The sequence below is a fragment of the Zea mays genome, chromosome 7, assembly GCF_902167145.1.
Source record: "Zea mays cultivar B73 chromosome 7, Zm-B73-REFERENCE-NAM-5.0, whole genome shotgun sequence".
NCBI classification, from domain to species: domain Eukaryota; kingdom Viridiplantae; phylum Streptophyta; class Magnoliopsida; order Poales; family Poaceae; genus Zea; species Zea mays.
The window spans coordinates 171,889,715-171,905,848 of NC_050102.1; the positions used below are offsets into that span (position 1 = coordinate 171,889,715).

At 46.3% G+C, this 16,134-nt stretch overlaps 1 protein-coding gene and 1 pseudogene across 1 annotated transcript; both read right to left on the reverse strand.

Moving 5' to 3' along the window:
* Positions 1-1,165: 1,165 nt before the first annotated feature.
* LOC541814 (ribosome-inactivating protein) lies at positions 1,166-2,262 on the reverse strand. Its single transcript, NM_001137489.2, has one exon. The coding sequence runs from the start codon at positions 2,210-2,212 to the stop codon at positions 1,376-1,378; it is 837 nt and encodes a 278-aa protein (NP_001130961.1). The 5' UTR covers positions 2,213-2,262; the 3' UTR covers positions 1,166-1,375.
* On the reverse strand, positions 13,209-14,783 carry LOC103634376 (scarecrow-like protein 6; annotated as a pseudogene).

Here is a 16,134-nt window from a genome sequence, read left to right on the forward strand (position 1 = left end):
CAGTGGACCTTCATCTCTGACAATAAAAACATGATCGCATTATATTTTATATGACATAAATAGCCACATGACATCTAACAATAATACATTAAAAATAAATCTTACATGTAACAAGTAAAAACATTATTTAGTTATGTAAAACATGACACGTTCTAATAATAATAAAAACAAAGTGAAACATTCTAAGAATAGTGACTTATTTAATGTAAGATCATGTCGTATTTGTTACTTTGAATTGAACGTCTAGAGTGGTTAGATGCACCAGTATTCCTGATTTTAATTTCCGATTCCTGACTGTTACCAATGATTTCACGATCGATTATATCATTTACGTGATCATGTTACTTCCTGTTTCGTTTTTCCGATTGTTACCGTTTATGATTTCGGATTAAAATATGGGTTGAAAGTGGTTGAAGGGTTTTCCTGACTGTTTTTGACTGTTTTCATCGCTAGTCGTACTCCAGTCTATAAAAAAAACTATTCCATTGCAAGCATAAAAGCACAATTATCTCCAGTATTCTCACTATTCTAAAAGCCAAAATTTTCTCAATATATAAAGCACGAAATATATACCATACGAACGATGGGACGATGAACTTGCTAAACTTCATGTGAAACTCCACAAAATCATGAAAAATACCGGAAGCACACCTCCCATGGTTATTAAAATTGCTTCTCATTGTTCCCAAACAAGTCATTATAAGTTTCTAAATATCAGCAACCATGATTTCTTCTACCTACAGAGGTCCGGATTATTTTTGAAAAAAATTATAGTATGCTATCAGATTTTATACTATTCCCTGTGTGCCACTAAGTGGTATATAGGTATATTTTGTGTGTATGACATGTGAGACCAGTAGTATACAAAGAACGAGTATATTTTTCAATGGCATATAGAGAATTGACCCATTATTTTTCTCTGTCCGGAGTAATTGGTGTACTGTTGAAGTTTCCCCCCTCTGTCCGCTGAGTCAATAGACCGTTTGGAAACTTAAATCTCATATTCCTAACAGGGATTGGGGAGCTTAACTTTTGCCTCAATCCTTGCCAAGAATTTCGGAGGAGATTTAAGTTTTAATCTCTAGTAGTTTAATTTTGCACTCAATCCTTAGAAATTTTGGAGGAGATTTTAATTTCCAAACTGGCCCTAAATAAGACCCATAGAGGAAGTTAATTGCGGTCTTTTGCAAAGAAATTCAATCGACGCTATGCAAGCAAGTAGAGGGATACGAGGAACACCACGTACGCCGGGTGTATTTATTTGCACAGTAACATACTCCTATATACTAGCACTAGGAGTATACTGCTACTGTACCACGTGGATGGATCATCAGAGACCTCCTCGTTGTTCTCATATGTAGTAGCAGCAGCAGCACTAGTTTTGGTCCTTAACGAGCGCAACGATCTGCGCAGCTGCGTTTTTATCTTTGATGCCAAGATCCTTCATGTCGGGGATCTCAGCGGTCGGGTCGACGGCCCACCTGAAGACGGCTTTCGAGATCCTGTCCCATTTCTGCACCTGCTTCCCCTCCAGCGCCGATATGGTCACCGCTTGCGGCTTCTTGAACCCCTCGTCTACCTTGCGGGACACGGTGAAGAACCGCAGCCCCTCGCATACCATGATCACTAGCTTCGCCAGGTTGCTCTTCTCCTCGGCTTTGGGGTCAGCCGCTGCCTGCAGCAGCAGCAGCTCCTCCTCCTCCTCCGCCGCCTCTGCTAGTGTCGTCGTCGTCTTCTTCGCCAGGTAGTTGACGGCCGTGGTCATTTCGGCACGGCCCATGGTGACGGTCTCCAGGCCCTTACTGCCGATGAGGTCCTGGTACCGGCCGCCAAAGCCGAGCCACTTGGCGTTGTCGTCGAGGAGGTGGGTGTCGCCGTCCTTGCCGAACTCCCACCACACCCCGCCGGGGGTCCTGAAGCCGACCAGGTAGAGGTTGTCCATACGTATGGCGAGCGTGATGGACCTGGTCTTCGTTTTGAGCTCGGTGTAGAACCAGAGCTCGGGGACATTCTTCTCCAGCGGCAGCACGGGCTGGACGATGCCTGTATGGTTGGTGCAGTATTTGATCACGTCTTTCCGGACGGAGGTGATGAAGGCGCTGTAAGGGTAGGCCGTGTCCTCCACGGGGAAGGTTTCGGTGAACTTTGGCACTATATTTTTCTTCTTTGTTTGAGTAATAAGATCACTCAACTCTGGGTTTGGCTCCGCCATTCTCTCTTCTCTTTTTGTATCAACAGCTGAAAGTATGGATGGGTTGCTGGCAATTGGCATTGTGAATTGGCGATGTACTCGTTGCAGATATATGTAGTGGGAGGGTTGGGCATGTAGGTAATTCGATAGGATAAGGATGACTATGGTACGTACTATGTGGTGATGCGTCGGTAGCATTATTTATGCCAATTATTGATTCGCTCACCAAACTTTTAAATGCAGGAATACTGCGAATACAGAATACTCTCTTCAGGCATGGACAACGTGCTTCACGAGGATGCGGTCTGCCAGTCTCCGCGTGCCGTCCAAATTGCCAAGGAAAAAAAATATTTTCGCTCCTTAAACTTTTCACTATGTGTTATTCCGGTCCATAATTTTTTAAAATATGGCAGATCGGTTCTTAATCATTGTTGAGTATTAGTAGGACCGGACATTTTGAACCTGCTAACTAAAACCGAATAGACCGAATTGCTCGGTTTTTGGTTTTTAGGTTTCCGATTTGGTCTATAAATTTCTTTTATTCCGATGTGATCTGTCTCTATATAGTTAGTGAAGGGAAGACCATATATATACACGGCCGGTCCCGAGGTTTCATGGACCCGGGGCGAAACAAAAAATTGAGGCCCTCAAATTTTTTTGAATGGTAAAAGTCTATAATATATATATATATATATATATATATATATATATATATATATATATATATATATATATATATATATATATATATATATATATATATATATACTTTACTAGTACGATGCCCGTGCGTTGCAACAGCACATTATTTTTTTTTAAAAATGTTAGAGCATAATGATTACATGAAAATTAAATGTTCATATTAGACACTGTATGATATCTGGGTATCGACTATAACAATGAACAACTAAAAGTTTAATTGCTCAAGTGCTAAAAAAGTAAGATATAACTATTCAGTGATATATTTTGTACACTGTAAGACCGTTGTCTTAGTGCTCTCAACATACAACTTTCTTTCAAAGTTTCAATGGCTCTTGACTGCCTTTGTTCAATCACCAATGCCTTTTGACATCCTTCTTTCAAAGCTTGATCTGTTCAATCTTGCAGGCACGATCAATAGTAGACGGACAATGTCAAATGTGTGTCATGACATTCTGAGATCATTGTTGCCCAATTCGGGTAGCATCGGCCAAAACATGCGACACAATAAGGATATACAACCTGCAGAAAAAGGGACTCTAAATTTGCAGAGAATAGAAATGCAAAAGCTAAAGTAGAGAAGATACATCAGAAGATATGCCCAACATAAACTTCAGCTCCCAACAGATTCAAATAGTTGTTTGAGATCTTCAGAATAGTTGTTTGAGATTTTCAGAAGATACATTAGAAGATATGCCCCAACATAAACTTCAGCTCCATGAGTAAGAGCAAGAAGCTCAGATACTTCCGTTTTTCATTCTCATCATTCGCATCAACATCGACCATTTTACTTTCATCATTAGCATCAAATTCACACACACCATCAATTTCTTAATCCTCCTCTATCTCTTCATACTCAACCTCCTCCTCGATTTCTTCATACTCAACTTCTTTCTCTTTATCTACCTCGTCTGGATCATCAAACTGACAATGTATGGATAGAAATAAAAACTACGGTTCTGTGAAGTTTGTTTATTTATTTGTTCAAGAAGAAGCAAGTGTTGTGATGTGGGCAAATAGAATTCAGGGTCATGGGAAAAAATACAGGTACTGAAGCAAAGCAGAGGTGAGAGACAATCAAAGAAGATGATATCTGAAGTACAATTGAACAGGTTGGTGCAATCGTAAGGTATCAAACATCCCATTAATTGAATGGAAATGAAGAGAAAAGGAACAGGGAAAACAAAATAAAAATGTGTAAAATAAAACCTAAGTAATGATTAAACATGAAAAACGTCACTCTATGGAGTCATGGAGACATAATACAACAGAAAAAACTTCATACAGCTGCAAGCTTGACCCTAACATGAAAAACATTAACTTGTTACCAGGTACTTGTTGTCTTAAAATTTTAATTCTATGCATTCTGAAATGACTCCTATTTGTACTTATTGTCTTAAAATTTTAATTCCATGCATTCTGAAATAACTCACGTTTTGTCAATAAGTAATTAAATATAGTAGTCATCGAATCATACTATGAACAGCAAAACATCAATTACCATGGCGGCATACAATGTCTAAAGTATCGTTGTTCCACAGATACAACTAAAAAGTTTAATTGTGTGATTGTATCTAAACTATCTTGGCCATATACATTAAATGAACCTTATCGTTGCACAAAACAGAAGACATGAATGGTAAATTTATGGCATCCAACAATAGATTATAATAGCATTGGCATCCTACAGGTATCAAGCTGGACCAAATCTAGCTTTGATGAAAAACAAGATAGTCTTTTGTACTGACACAACCAAAAATAATAATATTGGTCCATGGAAGAGGGATACCTGGTCTGATATTCCTATTTTTTTCAATTACATAGTGTAGCGGTCACCTACTTATGTACAGTAGAGGTAACTCAGACATATAAACCCACAAAGCTATATGGGAATAAATAAAGCATTCAGTTGTACTGGTGAATGGACACACCCACAATTGTTGAACCTGTCCAATTTGTCAAATTTCTTTTGTTGTATTGACAATGAATCATATTGTGAATAAGAAAATGAAGTTTGTACGTGGAGCTCCCTACCACTGATGGGAGGATGAGAGCAGCCTTTGTCCTTGTTAGTTCATTTACTCTAATGCCATTCTCCAGTAGGAGCTGCAAAATCCTGCAGAAAGACGAAAATACAACTAAGAAGGAGAATTGTAAAGACCTTGTACTCTGTAACGTAATCGTTAACACGGAACAAATTCAGATGAGATCACGTACTGGAGGACGTTGGCGTGGGGGGAGCGAGTCGATGTAATACCTTGCTGAGGGTTCGGTTCCAGACTGCCCCCTCTTCTCTACAGCTCGCAGGCATGCACGACACACCCTAGCTCCCCTCTGTAGGTGAGTGTGTCGTCCATCTCGCCGAGCTCCCAGTAGGGCCATTGCATGACCTCGGTGGAGCAACCAATAAGCCCTAGCTCCCAGTAACAAATATACCTCAGTCATGGTAGGTGAAAGTGAAAGCATTCCAATTTCTTGATGTGGAGGCAAGGCTAAAATAAACACATCATGTTAATACAGAATGTGAATGGAATTAAAGCATTCAAGATAGCACCACCAAATTGGAAGACACTTAAATTTGCCAATGGAAAGCAAACAAGCTAATTTTTTTTGCTGGCAGTACATAAATGCATTTAAATTTCTCCCAAAAATGAGTGGATGGGTGGGGTGCAGTGAGGAATCTGACTGTACTGTACTTGTAGTGACAAAATACAGCTCGACATGTGCATGAATGAACAAATGAGACACCGAAAAGATAGGATACAGAAAGGAGCAAGTTTATGGAAGAAGTAAAGCAAACTACAAACCGATACAATTCTGCACAAGCATTTGCAAGTAACCCAACATTTTTGCAAATATTTCGTGAAGGGACTGGATCCACTTAGAAATAGGAGAAATTTGCTGTTTTGCCACTCTCAAATTTGGCTGCCTGTTATTATGCCATCCCGTGTCTATGACTGGTGGGACCGTCTGTGTCTATGAATTGTGGGTCCGATGGCATACTGGCGAAGCCCACAAATGACAATGGCAAAATTGCCAATGGCTCTAGAAATAGCAAGTTGTGGTACCCTCTTGTGGGAAAGTTTATGAGAAAACATATAAAATACCCATCGTTACAGTACTACCACTAGATTTGGCCCAAGTTCTAGCCAATCAGACCCGACTCATTGAAGTCCTCACTAGAAGTCTGGGAAACCAGCGCCCAGGTGGTGGGAGACCACAGGACAGGATGGGAGAATTTCTGAGACTCAAGCCTCCCACGTTCGCGGGGTCTAGCAATCCCCTCGATGCAGATGACTGGCTGCGCACGATCAAGAGGAAGCTGGAAGCCATCGGATGCCCCGAAAATCAACGTGTTCAATTGGCTGCTCATCAACTTTCTGGGATGGCCCTATCATGGTGGGATACCTTCAGCGAGACCGTTAGGGATGCTACCTGGGCAGAATTCGAAACTGCTTTTCGCGAGCACCATGTACCCCAGGGGATAGTTCAACTCAAGGAAGATGAGTTCCGGGAACTAACTCAAGGTGGAAGATCTGTCAGTGAGTACATACACAAGTTCACAGAGTTGGCTCGTTACGCGCCTGACGATGTCAGCACCGAGGCCAGGAAGATGGCCCGTTTTCTAAAAGGGCTAAGACCAGAACTCAAGACCATCCTCGCCAGCCAAGATTTCCTCAACTTCTCTCACCTCTCCAACAAAGCCATCCAAGTGAAAGGGCAAAAGAGGAAGAAAAAGGGCACCTCAAGAGGAAATTCCAGGTTCTCCGAGCTCAGCAGCAAGACCGTCACCAGAGAGCTCGATCCTTTGGGCTTCCACCCAAGGGACCAAGTTTCAATAGACCAGCTGACCCACTCCGTCACGTTACAGTCAGCAGAGTCAGAGCTCCTTTCAGGCCCCCTCGGTTGCAAGCAACCAACCGCCAGCAAATGCCTGTTGGCACTGCGGAGACCCCAGTCACTTCAAGAATAACTGCCCCTAGTTGAAGGCACCCGGACCTACCTACCTCAACTCGGTGAATGGCCCCAAGATTCCCTCGGCACCTGCCTCCAAGGCACCTCCCTCCAACAGTCAGCAGAGCAGGACCCAGTACCAGGGCAGAGCACGAGTCAACCACGTCGACGCTCAAGAGGCCCAGCAAGCTCTGGGAGTAGTGCTCAGTGAGTTCCTTGTTGAATTTACTCCCGCTACTGTGCTTTTTAATTCAGGAGAATCCCATTCATTTATAGCCACTAGTTTTGTGGAAAAGCATGGCATCCCCTCTACACCCCTAGAGATTCCCTTGGTCACCCGAACCCTAGGGTCAGACCTTCTATGCCAGCTCAAGTGCTCCCAAGTCAGAATCCTTTTAAGTGGGGTAGTGTTCCTGGCAGACTTAACCGTCTTGCCATCCCAAGGTATTGATGTGATCCTTAGAATGGATTGGCTAACTAAGCACAAGGGTATCATAAGTTGCGCAAGTAAGACCGTCCTTCTCACCGACCGCCAAGGAAAAGCAGTTTCCTGTCAGGCCCAGCCGCCCGCCAATGATCCAATGATGTTTAATCTGACAACAGAAAACATATCGGTAATAGAAGAATTCATGGATGTATTTCCGAAAGAGTTGTCTGGAATGCCGCCAGAAAGAGGAGTGTTCTATATAGATCTCATTCCTGGCACTGCACCCATCGCAAAGAGACCATACCGCATGGCCCCCACAGAGCTAGCGGAATTAAAACTCCAGATTGCAGAGCTGCAACAAAAAGGGTACATCCGTCCCAGCTCATCGCCCTGGGGAGCACCCGTCCTTTTTGTCACCAAAAAGGATGGAAGTATGAGGATGTGTATTGATTACCGGTCTTTGAATGAAGTTACAATCAAGAATAAGTACCCACTCCCTCGGATCGACGATCTCTTCGACCAGCTGCAAGGAGCCAAATATTTCTCCAAGATAGACCTCAGGTCAGGATATCACCAACTGAGGATCAAGGAAGCAGATATTCAGAAGACTGCATTCGTCACCAGATACGGACAATATGAGTTAACAATGATGCCGTTTGGGCTAACAAACGCACCCGCCTTTTTCATGAACCTCATGAATAAGGTATTCATGGAAGAATTGGATAAGTTTGTCGTAGTCTTCATCGACAACATCCTTATCTATTCCAAGAATCGCAGGGACCATGAGCGTCACCTTCGAATCGTCCTCGGAAGACTCAGGGCACATCAACTCTATGCTAAGCTCAACAAGTGTGAATTCTGGTTGGAAAAGATATCCTTCCTTGGGCATATCTTGAATGCAGAAGGAATAGAAGTGGACCCATCCAAGGTAGAAGTTGTTTCAAAATGGAAACAGCCATCCAACGTCAGTGAAGTACGAAGCTTTCTGGGAATGGCAGGGTATTACCGCCGATTTATCAAGGGATTCTCCAGCATAGCAAGACCTATGACCGAACTTCTCAAAAAGGATAATAAGTTTGTGTGGACTCCAAAATGTGAGGAAAGTTTCCAGATCATCAAGGAGAAGCTTACAACCGCGCCCGTTTTGACACTACTAGATATACACCAGGATTTCGTCATCTTCTGTGATGCTTCAAGGCAAGGCTTAGAGTGTGTCTTAATGCAAAATGAGAAAGTTATTGCCTATGCATCCTGCTTACTCAAGCCGCATGAGCAGAATTACCCCACCCACGACTTGGAGTTGGCAGCCATAGTGCACGCCCTAAAAATATGGAGGCACTATCTGATTGGGAACAAATGCCACATCTTCACCGATCACAAGAGTCTGAGGTATATCTTCACTCAGCTAGACCTCAACCTTCGTCAGAGAAGATGGCTTGAACTGATCAAGGATTATGACCTTGAGATCCATTACCACCTCGGGAAGGCCAACATGGTAGCAGACGCTCTCAGCCGAAAACCTTTCGGGATAAAGGGGACCAACTTTTTGGAAGATTGGAAGAAGGAATCAGCTTAGCTAAATGCATGTTTGGGAGACAACGGTAGTCTGGAAGTCAAGCCAACGCTAGAAGACCTCATATGCAAGGCTCAACGCCTGGACGCGGAGACAACAAGACTTATGGAAAGAGCTCGCAAGGAGCAACTTCCAGACCTTAGGGCAGATGAACAAGGAGTTCTTTGGTTCAAGAACCGTCTGTGTGTACCAATAGGAGAAGCACGAGAAGTCCTGCTCAATGAAGCTCACAACTCAGCTTACTCCATCCACCCAGGAACCACCAAAATGTACCTAGACCTCAAAGCCAGATACTGGTGGAGAGGGATGAAGAAGGAGATAGCACAGTATGTGGCCCGGTGTGACACCTGCCAGCGAACAAAGGCCGAACACCAAAAGCTTGCAGGCCTACTGCAACCCCTCCCAGTGCCTGAATGGAAGTGGGAGGAAATAGGCATGGATTTTGTAACCGGACTGCCCCAGACGCAAAAAGGGAATAACTCCATCTGGGTAATAATCAACCGTCTCACCAAGGTAGCCCACTTCATTCCAGTAAAAACCACTTTTGGAGGAGCCACCCTTGCCCGGATATATCTTAAAGAGATAGTCAGGCTCCATGGTATTCCTCGGAAGATAGTGTCAGATAGAGGGACGCAGTTCACCTCAAAATTTTGGAAGAGCCTTCAGCAAGCTATGGGCACCAAGTTAGATTTCAGCACCGCTTATCACCCCCAGTCAGATGGTCAAACAAAAAGAGTCAACAAGGTCCTCGAAGATTTACTAAGAGCCTGTGTGTTGACATTCGACAGGAATTGGGAGTCCAGTTTGCCGTATGCCGAATTCTCATATAACAACAGCCATCAGGCCAGCATCAAAATGTCACTGTTCGAAGCATTGTATGGAAGAAAGTGCCAGACCCCCTAATGTGGTCCAATGTAGGGGAAAGGACACTAGAATGACCCGACTTTGTTAAAGAAGCCGAAGAGAAAGTTGCCCTGATCCGCAAGAGGTTACTTGAAGCTCAGAGTCGACAGAAAAGCTATGGAGACAACAGGCGGAGAGAACTCAGATTTGAGGAAGGAGATTTCGTATACCTCAAGGTCTCCCCGATGCGTGGTGTCAAAAGGTTTCAAATGAAAGGAAAGGTAGCACCGCGTTTTGTTGGCCCTTACCCCGTCATTAGCAGAATGGGACCTGCAGCATACCGCCTTGAGCTACCAGAATGCATGTCAGATATTCACAATGTGTTACATGTGTCCCAGCTCCGTAAATGCTTGCAAGTACCAGAGAACCACATCGAGGCAGAGACAATCCAGATTCAAAAAGATCTTCAGTACCAGGAAAAGCCAGTAAAGATTCTCGACTCAGCAGTCCGAAGAACCCGCAACTCAGAAGTGAGACTCTGTAAGGTTCAGTGGAGCAGAGAAGGAGAAGAGGAAGCCACTTGGGAAAGTGAGGACTCTCTGAGGAGAGAATACCCTTACCTTTTCTCAAACCCCGTCTGAATCTTGAGGGCGAGATTCCTTTAAGTGGGGTAGGTTTGTAGCATCCCAATTTCTAACCCAGGTTTGAAACCCTAATCTAACCCCCTTCTTATTATCTATCCCAAAACTCCCTTAGGTTCTTCCCAACATATGCATACACTTTGTTTGAATATGAACACCTCACTTAGATTTTATTTTCCAGCACCTAGATTATCTATTAAATTAATTGTTCAAAAGAAAAGAATATAAAAAAATGGATATAGGAATTAGAAAATAAAAAGAAAAAGAGAACCCCCCTAGCTGGGCTGAATCCAGCCCATGTCGCGGCCGCCTTTCCTCCCTCGCGCCCGCGCTTTCCCCCCTTTCGGCCCATTGCCAGCCTGTTCCCCCCCGCGCGCGCAGCCGCTCGACGCTCTCTCTCTCTCTCTCGCTGACGAGCCGACCCCACCTGCCAGCCGCTCTGTCTCGCGCGCTCACTCCCGCTGGCAGAGCGGCCCCACCGGTCAGCCGCTTCGTCGTCCTCCCCGCGTACGGCTCGTCGCGGTCACCTCCGACCGCCGTCCCCTCCATCACCCCCATCCCCTCGCCCATCCCCTTGCCGCACAGGAGAGTTTGGCACCGCCCCGTCCTCACCGCTTGATCGCGTCCTTGCCCGGTACCGCCCCCGCCGTGAGGTCTCGTCGTCGCCGCTGTGCAGCATTAATGCCGGCGCTGTGCACCTCACCGGCGCCCGCCGAGCTCCACCGCTCCCCTTCCCTCGGACGCCTATAAAAAGGTCGCCCCGAGCACCTCCTCCCCCGCACCGGCCTCAGCCACCACTTTCCTCCCTCACCCGAGCCCAATTCGCGGAAGCGCCGCCGTCGTCTCCCTCTCCGGTAAGCCTTCCCCCCTCATCTTCCTTCCCCTCAGTTGGACCAACGAGCAAATACTTAGGCCTATCAGCTTCGCCACACCGCTGCGAACTCAGGACACCACTCCCCCACCCCAGTCCCTCGCCCGAAGCTCACCGACGGCGACTCCCGCCGCGGAGCTCCGCCACCTCCCCGCGGACAGCCCCCTCCCAGCCCCCTCTAGCCAAATTGAGCCCACCTCTAGGTTCGCCAGCCCCTCCCCGTGCTAAGGCACCTACCCGTTGTCCAAGAACCGGGCCACCAGCGACGAATCGCCGCCGAGCCCACCGGCGGCCGGGTTCTCCCCGCGGACGGCCCGTTCGCCCCGCCGTCAACCGTAGCGCCGCCCCCCCTTCCGCTCTTGCTGGCGCGTGGGCCCCGCGGCGACGGCGTCATCCCCTCGCGCGCCCGCGCCGTCACCCGCCTTGGGCCGCAGCTGGGCCGGCGCCCTCGCGCCCGCGCGCGCTGCGCCTGGCTGGGCCAGAAATCCCCCCCGGCCCACCAGTGCTGAAATTCCTTTTCTTTTTCCTTTTTCAGCCTTTTCTCCTCTAATTAGTATTTCTCAATATTTTATGCACCAAAAATTATCAAAATGATTTCTAAAGTCACATGTAATAATAATGTTAGAAAATGACACACTACAATTAGTAAACCACTGTTGATGTATTGTTTTATTGACTGTTTTACTAGAAGAAGCGGGGACCGTTGATCCGGAACCCGTAGCCCCGGAAGAAGGGCCAGAGCCCGATATCCCGGAAGTAGATCTTTTGTGCCAGGAAAGCTTCGACGAAGGCAAGTCCATCCTTCCCTTGATGCATAAATTTCCTATTCTTTCTACCACTACCTAGGCCAGGATTTCAGGGTGGGATATTTGCATTGTGAGTAGAGAGATAGCCCGCATTAACATATGTCTTTTGGATACGAAATGTGGGTTGGGAAAGAGGACAATATGTTACTTTAAATAAGGTTTCTTTTAAAAAGGAATGTGCGATGAAGGGTATTCACCCTCATCACCTTGAGAGTGGGATGATCAGGGACTCCCTGGTTTAGGGGAGGGCCTAAGGGGTTGGCTCAGCTGGTTTAGGCGTGAGCAGAAGGATTGTCCCTTCATATAAGGACCGGTTTGTCATCTTCACTACCTATACTCTTTATTAGTACAACCACTCGAGACTGTGTGGGCAGTCACTCAATCTGAACTCGTGCGGTCCAACCCCAGGGTTATGAAGGCTGGGGAGCACCGGGAGGATAAGGAGGGGGAATGTTTTGTCCGGTTTGGACATGGCGGTGGCCTGACTCCTTCCGGATAACCGTTAAGGTTAGGACGTACGGGGGAAGAAAGAGATCCGGCATTCGGGTCTCGCGACGGTGAGATCGCAGAAACCGGACTAGTGGGTAAAGTGTACCCCTCTGCGCAGAGTTGAAACCTATTCGAATAGTCCGTGTCCACTGGTATGGATGAGTCTGGTGTGGTATGACAATTAGAGATTTTCTATAACCTCCGTGAACAGGGAAATGTGTGTGTAAGTGCATACTGAAAAAGAAAACAAGGCCACGGGAGCGGGAAGCTCAGTGGTGGTTGAGTATTTTGTTACTTTTAAGTCTTTGGGAAAAACCTTACAGCAACTACCTTTCTCTAAGAAAATGAAGAGTGACTTCAACTCCACCAAATAAAGCATGTATGCTATAGGTCTCTTTCTCTTTACGGGAGCGGGGTGGGCTTGCGGAATACCTAGTGTATCCACCCAGATTTATTTATGTTTTTCAGCAGCCGAAGACTTCTTTTCTGCTATGCTTGATTGAGAGGGCTGTGTCTGCACCCAGTTCTACCTGTGGCTTGGGCTAGTATATTTTTCTACTGCGCTTTATCTTCTGGCTCTCTCGAGCTTGTACCCCCATATTGTAATAACTCTTATTTAAACTCTGTACTATTTGAAGAAAGGAATGTGTTTACTAGCCTCCTGGGACTAGTAATTGTATCACATTTGAGTCCCAAAGGATCGGGACGCTTCAAAAATGCACATTACCAGGGTTAAACATGCCTACAAATTGGTGTAGGTGTCATGATGGTTGATGGATGGGGTCCGTATGATCAGCACCGCCATGCCGAGACAGACACGAGCTCACCGCTCTGCCAGTAGAGTGCTAAACCCATTCCACACTTCTCCACATGGAATCCTCGGACCTGCACGCGCTTCAACAGGTAGTCAGCTTGTGCTTCTGCGAGGTTGCTGAGCGGTACCGGAGCAAACCCGGCCGATGTAAACACTGCCCGCCAAGCCATTGCTTTTTCAGCTTTCTGCCGGCCAAGTACTGCATCCTCTACTCTCGGTTGGATCAGAAACCTCTCAATCTTACTGGCAACATCCACGTTGGTGCCAGCAGCATCAAGTGAGTCGAGAAGGAACATACAAGGCTGGAAGCAGTTCATGAAGTGCTGTGAAAATGGGAGGTCACCTCAGTCACTGCCATGGTCAATAGCCACAACAATTTTAGGCGCAAGCTGTTTCACCAACTGAAGCAACATAGGGAGCGGTGGCGTGCGTGCAGAGCAACCAACAGGGACGCAAACAGCCACAACCTCATTGGGGCTAGGAGCAATGAGTTCTGCGGGATCAAACACATCAAGATTGATGTCAGTGAACTCAAATGGAATGCCAAGGTCCACAGCAAATTGCGTGAGGTTCTCCCGAGTAAGATGCAGCTCAAGGGGATGGTGGGAAGCACTTGATACGAAGGCTGTGAGCTTCAACATTGGCAGGGGGGCGTTCCCGGTTCCACGGCGGTGTGCAAGCTCCTGCAAGAAGGAAGCCCACTGGCCGCCAACACCAAGGTTGAAATCAATAATGTGGATACAAGATGAAGTTGTTGAGGCGATCTCGTCGAGGAGCGCCTGAGTGGCCGTGAAATTGGCGAACTGGAGCACATGCGAGAGGTCGGAGAAGGACTTGTATGCACCGAGCTTGAGGGTGACGTCGAGAGGGGAGGATAGGTGAGTGGAGCCTTGGTGGCTGTCGGTGAGCGCGAGGAGGAGGGCCTCCTTGAGGTAGGAAGCGGAGCGGAGGAAAGGCTTCCCGATTGGGGGAAGCTGCTGATTGAGCCGCGCCAATATCTCGCGCCTGCCGATGGAGTTGCCGACCTCAGCCGCTTTTGCCATCGCCGCAAGCTCATCCCGAATTTATAGTAAGTTCTTCCCCAACGACGACAATGCGCCACTGGCGCTCGATGCCATCGCGCCCCGAGACCGACTTCCGCCACCGCCGCCGGCTCGTCCTCCTCGTCCACCACGTTGTAAGATGGGGGGTCAGAAGGGGCGGGGGATCTATGACATGGTGGTGCCAATCCTTGTTGGCAGATGCGATTCAGTGGAGAACAGGAGCCGAGGACGGGGTGGGGTCCAGGGAGGTGAGAGCGTAAGAATGGTGGATCGACGTGATCTGGGGGCTCAGGAGGCGGGGGCTGGGCGCCAGGTAACACACGATCGGGGTGGGGGCATGCCCTCGCCTGCGATCGACGCAGGAATGGCGGAGCGAGGCAGGGTTTACGGACGCACATCGAGGAATCACTTTCCATCAAAGGCGCGGGCGCGGTGATCCAGGGATGCGGGGCTGGCGGGGATGGCGAGCTGTCGGTGGAGGTCGCGGTTGGGAGGGCGTGGGCGGGCGGAGGCGTGGTGATGCTCGGTGGACGCCCTCGTTACGTTCTTAAGGAGTAGTAATAGATTCTAAGTACATAAGCAAATTTTTGAATGATAAAATCTATAATATATCAAAACAACTTCAAATATTTGTACATACTACCTAAAAAAATTTCTTCTAACGTTTCTTGATGCGAAATCATTGATAATAGTGTTGTTACCAACCTCATCTAATAATTTTTTCTCAATGCATAAAAGTAACCAATCCGTTGAGTCGATCTTGAGACATCATTGACCTTCAATATTTCTTCAACAATTTAAACTTTGTAAAGTTTCTCTCAGCCGATGCCACGGTCACAAGCACAATAAATAATATCCAATAAGCGAATGAAATATTTGGATACGGATCCATTTGCCGAACATACTCAAAAATCTCCATAGAAGACATTGGTCTTTCAGGCAAACTTAACTTCAAAACCTTCAACTCATATAGTAGATAACTTACCTCAACGTTAGAACTGTCCTATGAGGGGGGGCAAGTGGAACGGCCGTACCAGACCCAACACCTAAGACTATATATACATGTACACTACTTGGGACCCTTCGAAAATCGGAGGCCCAGTGTGGCCGCTCCACTTGCCCCCCCTCTAGGTTCGGCCCTGCATATATGTCCACCTCGTCGTTCTTTAACGACTATCATCGTCCTAATGGTATTGTTGGCACATTTTTGACCAAATACTAATAATCTCTAAGTCGGTCCTCGTAGTGAGTTCTATCACACCTGGTTTTAGAAGGTAAACCGAATGCGAACCATGTACGTGCCATGATCAGAAATTTACGTACACAACGATTAAATAATTGTACATAATCACACAATGCTCAAAATAATAACGGAAATAAGTATTACTTTATTACATCATGATGTCTGAAACATCAACATAGTCATTAACATAAACATAAATCAAAGTGCTGAATGAAACGTAGTAAGATAAGACCTTCATATGTAGCCGATCGGGGGTTGCCGCTAGTATAGTTTAGAATTCCTCGAAGTCTTGGAACTCCTGAAAATCCTCCGCGTTTCCTTCATCTTCTACCGAGGAATGGTTGCAATAGGGACAACCTGGTGTTTGGTGTGTTAAGCAAGGGTGAGTACACATCAATGTACTCAGCAAATGTCCTGTTTGGCTGAAGTGGACTAGCTGTATGTGGGGTTACGCTTGAATTTTGGAAAATAGAAAAACATTCAGAAAAATATGAAAATTTACGGGAAACTTCTACAAGATATATTAACATATTTCAAACA

Bases quoted from the DNA above. Each gene is read 5' to 3' on its own strand.
- LOC541814 (NM_001137489.2), bottom strand. From the start codon at position 2,212: ATGGCGGAGCCAAACCCAGAGTTGAGTGATCTTATTACTCAAACAAAG.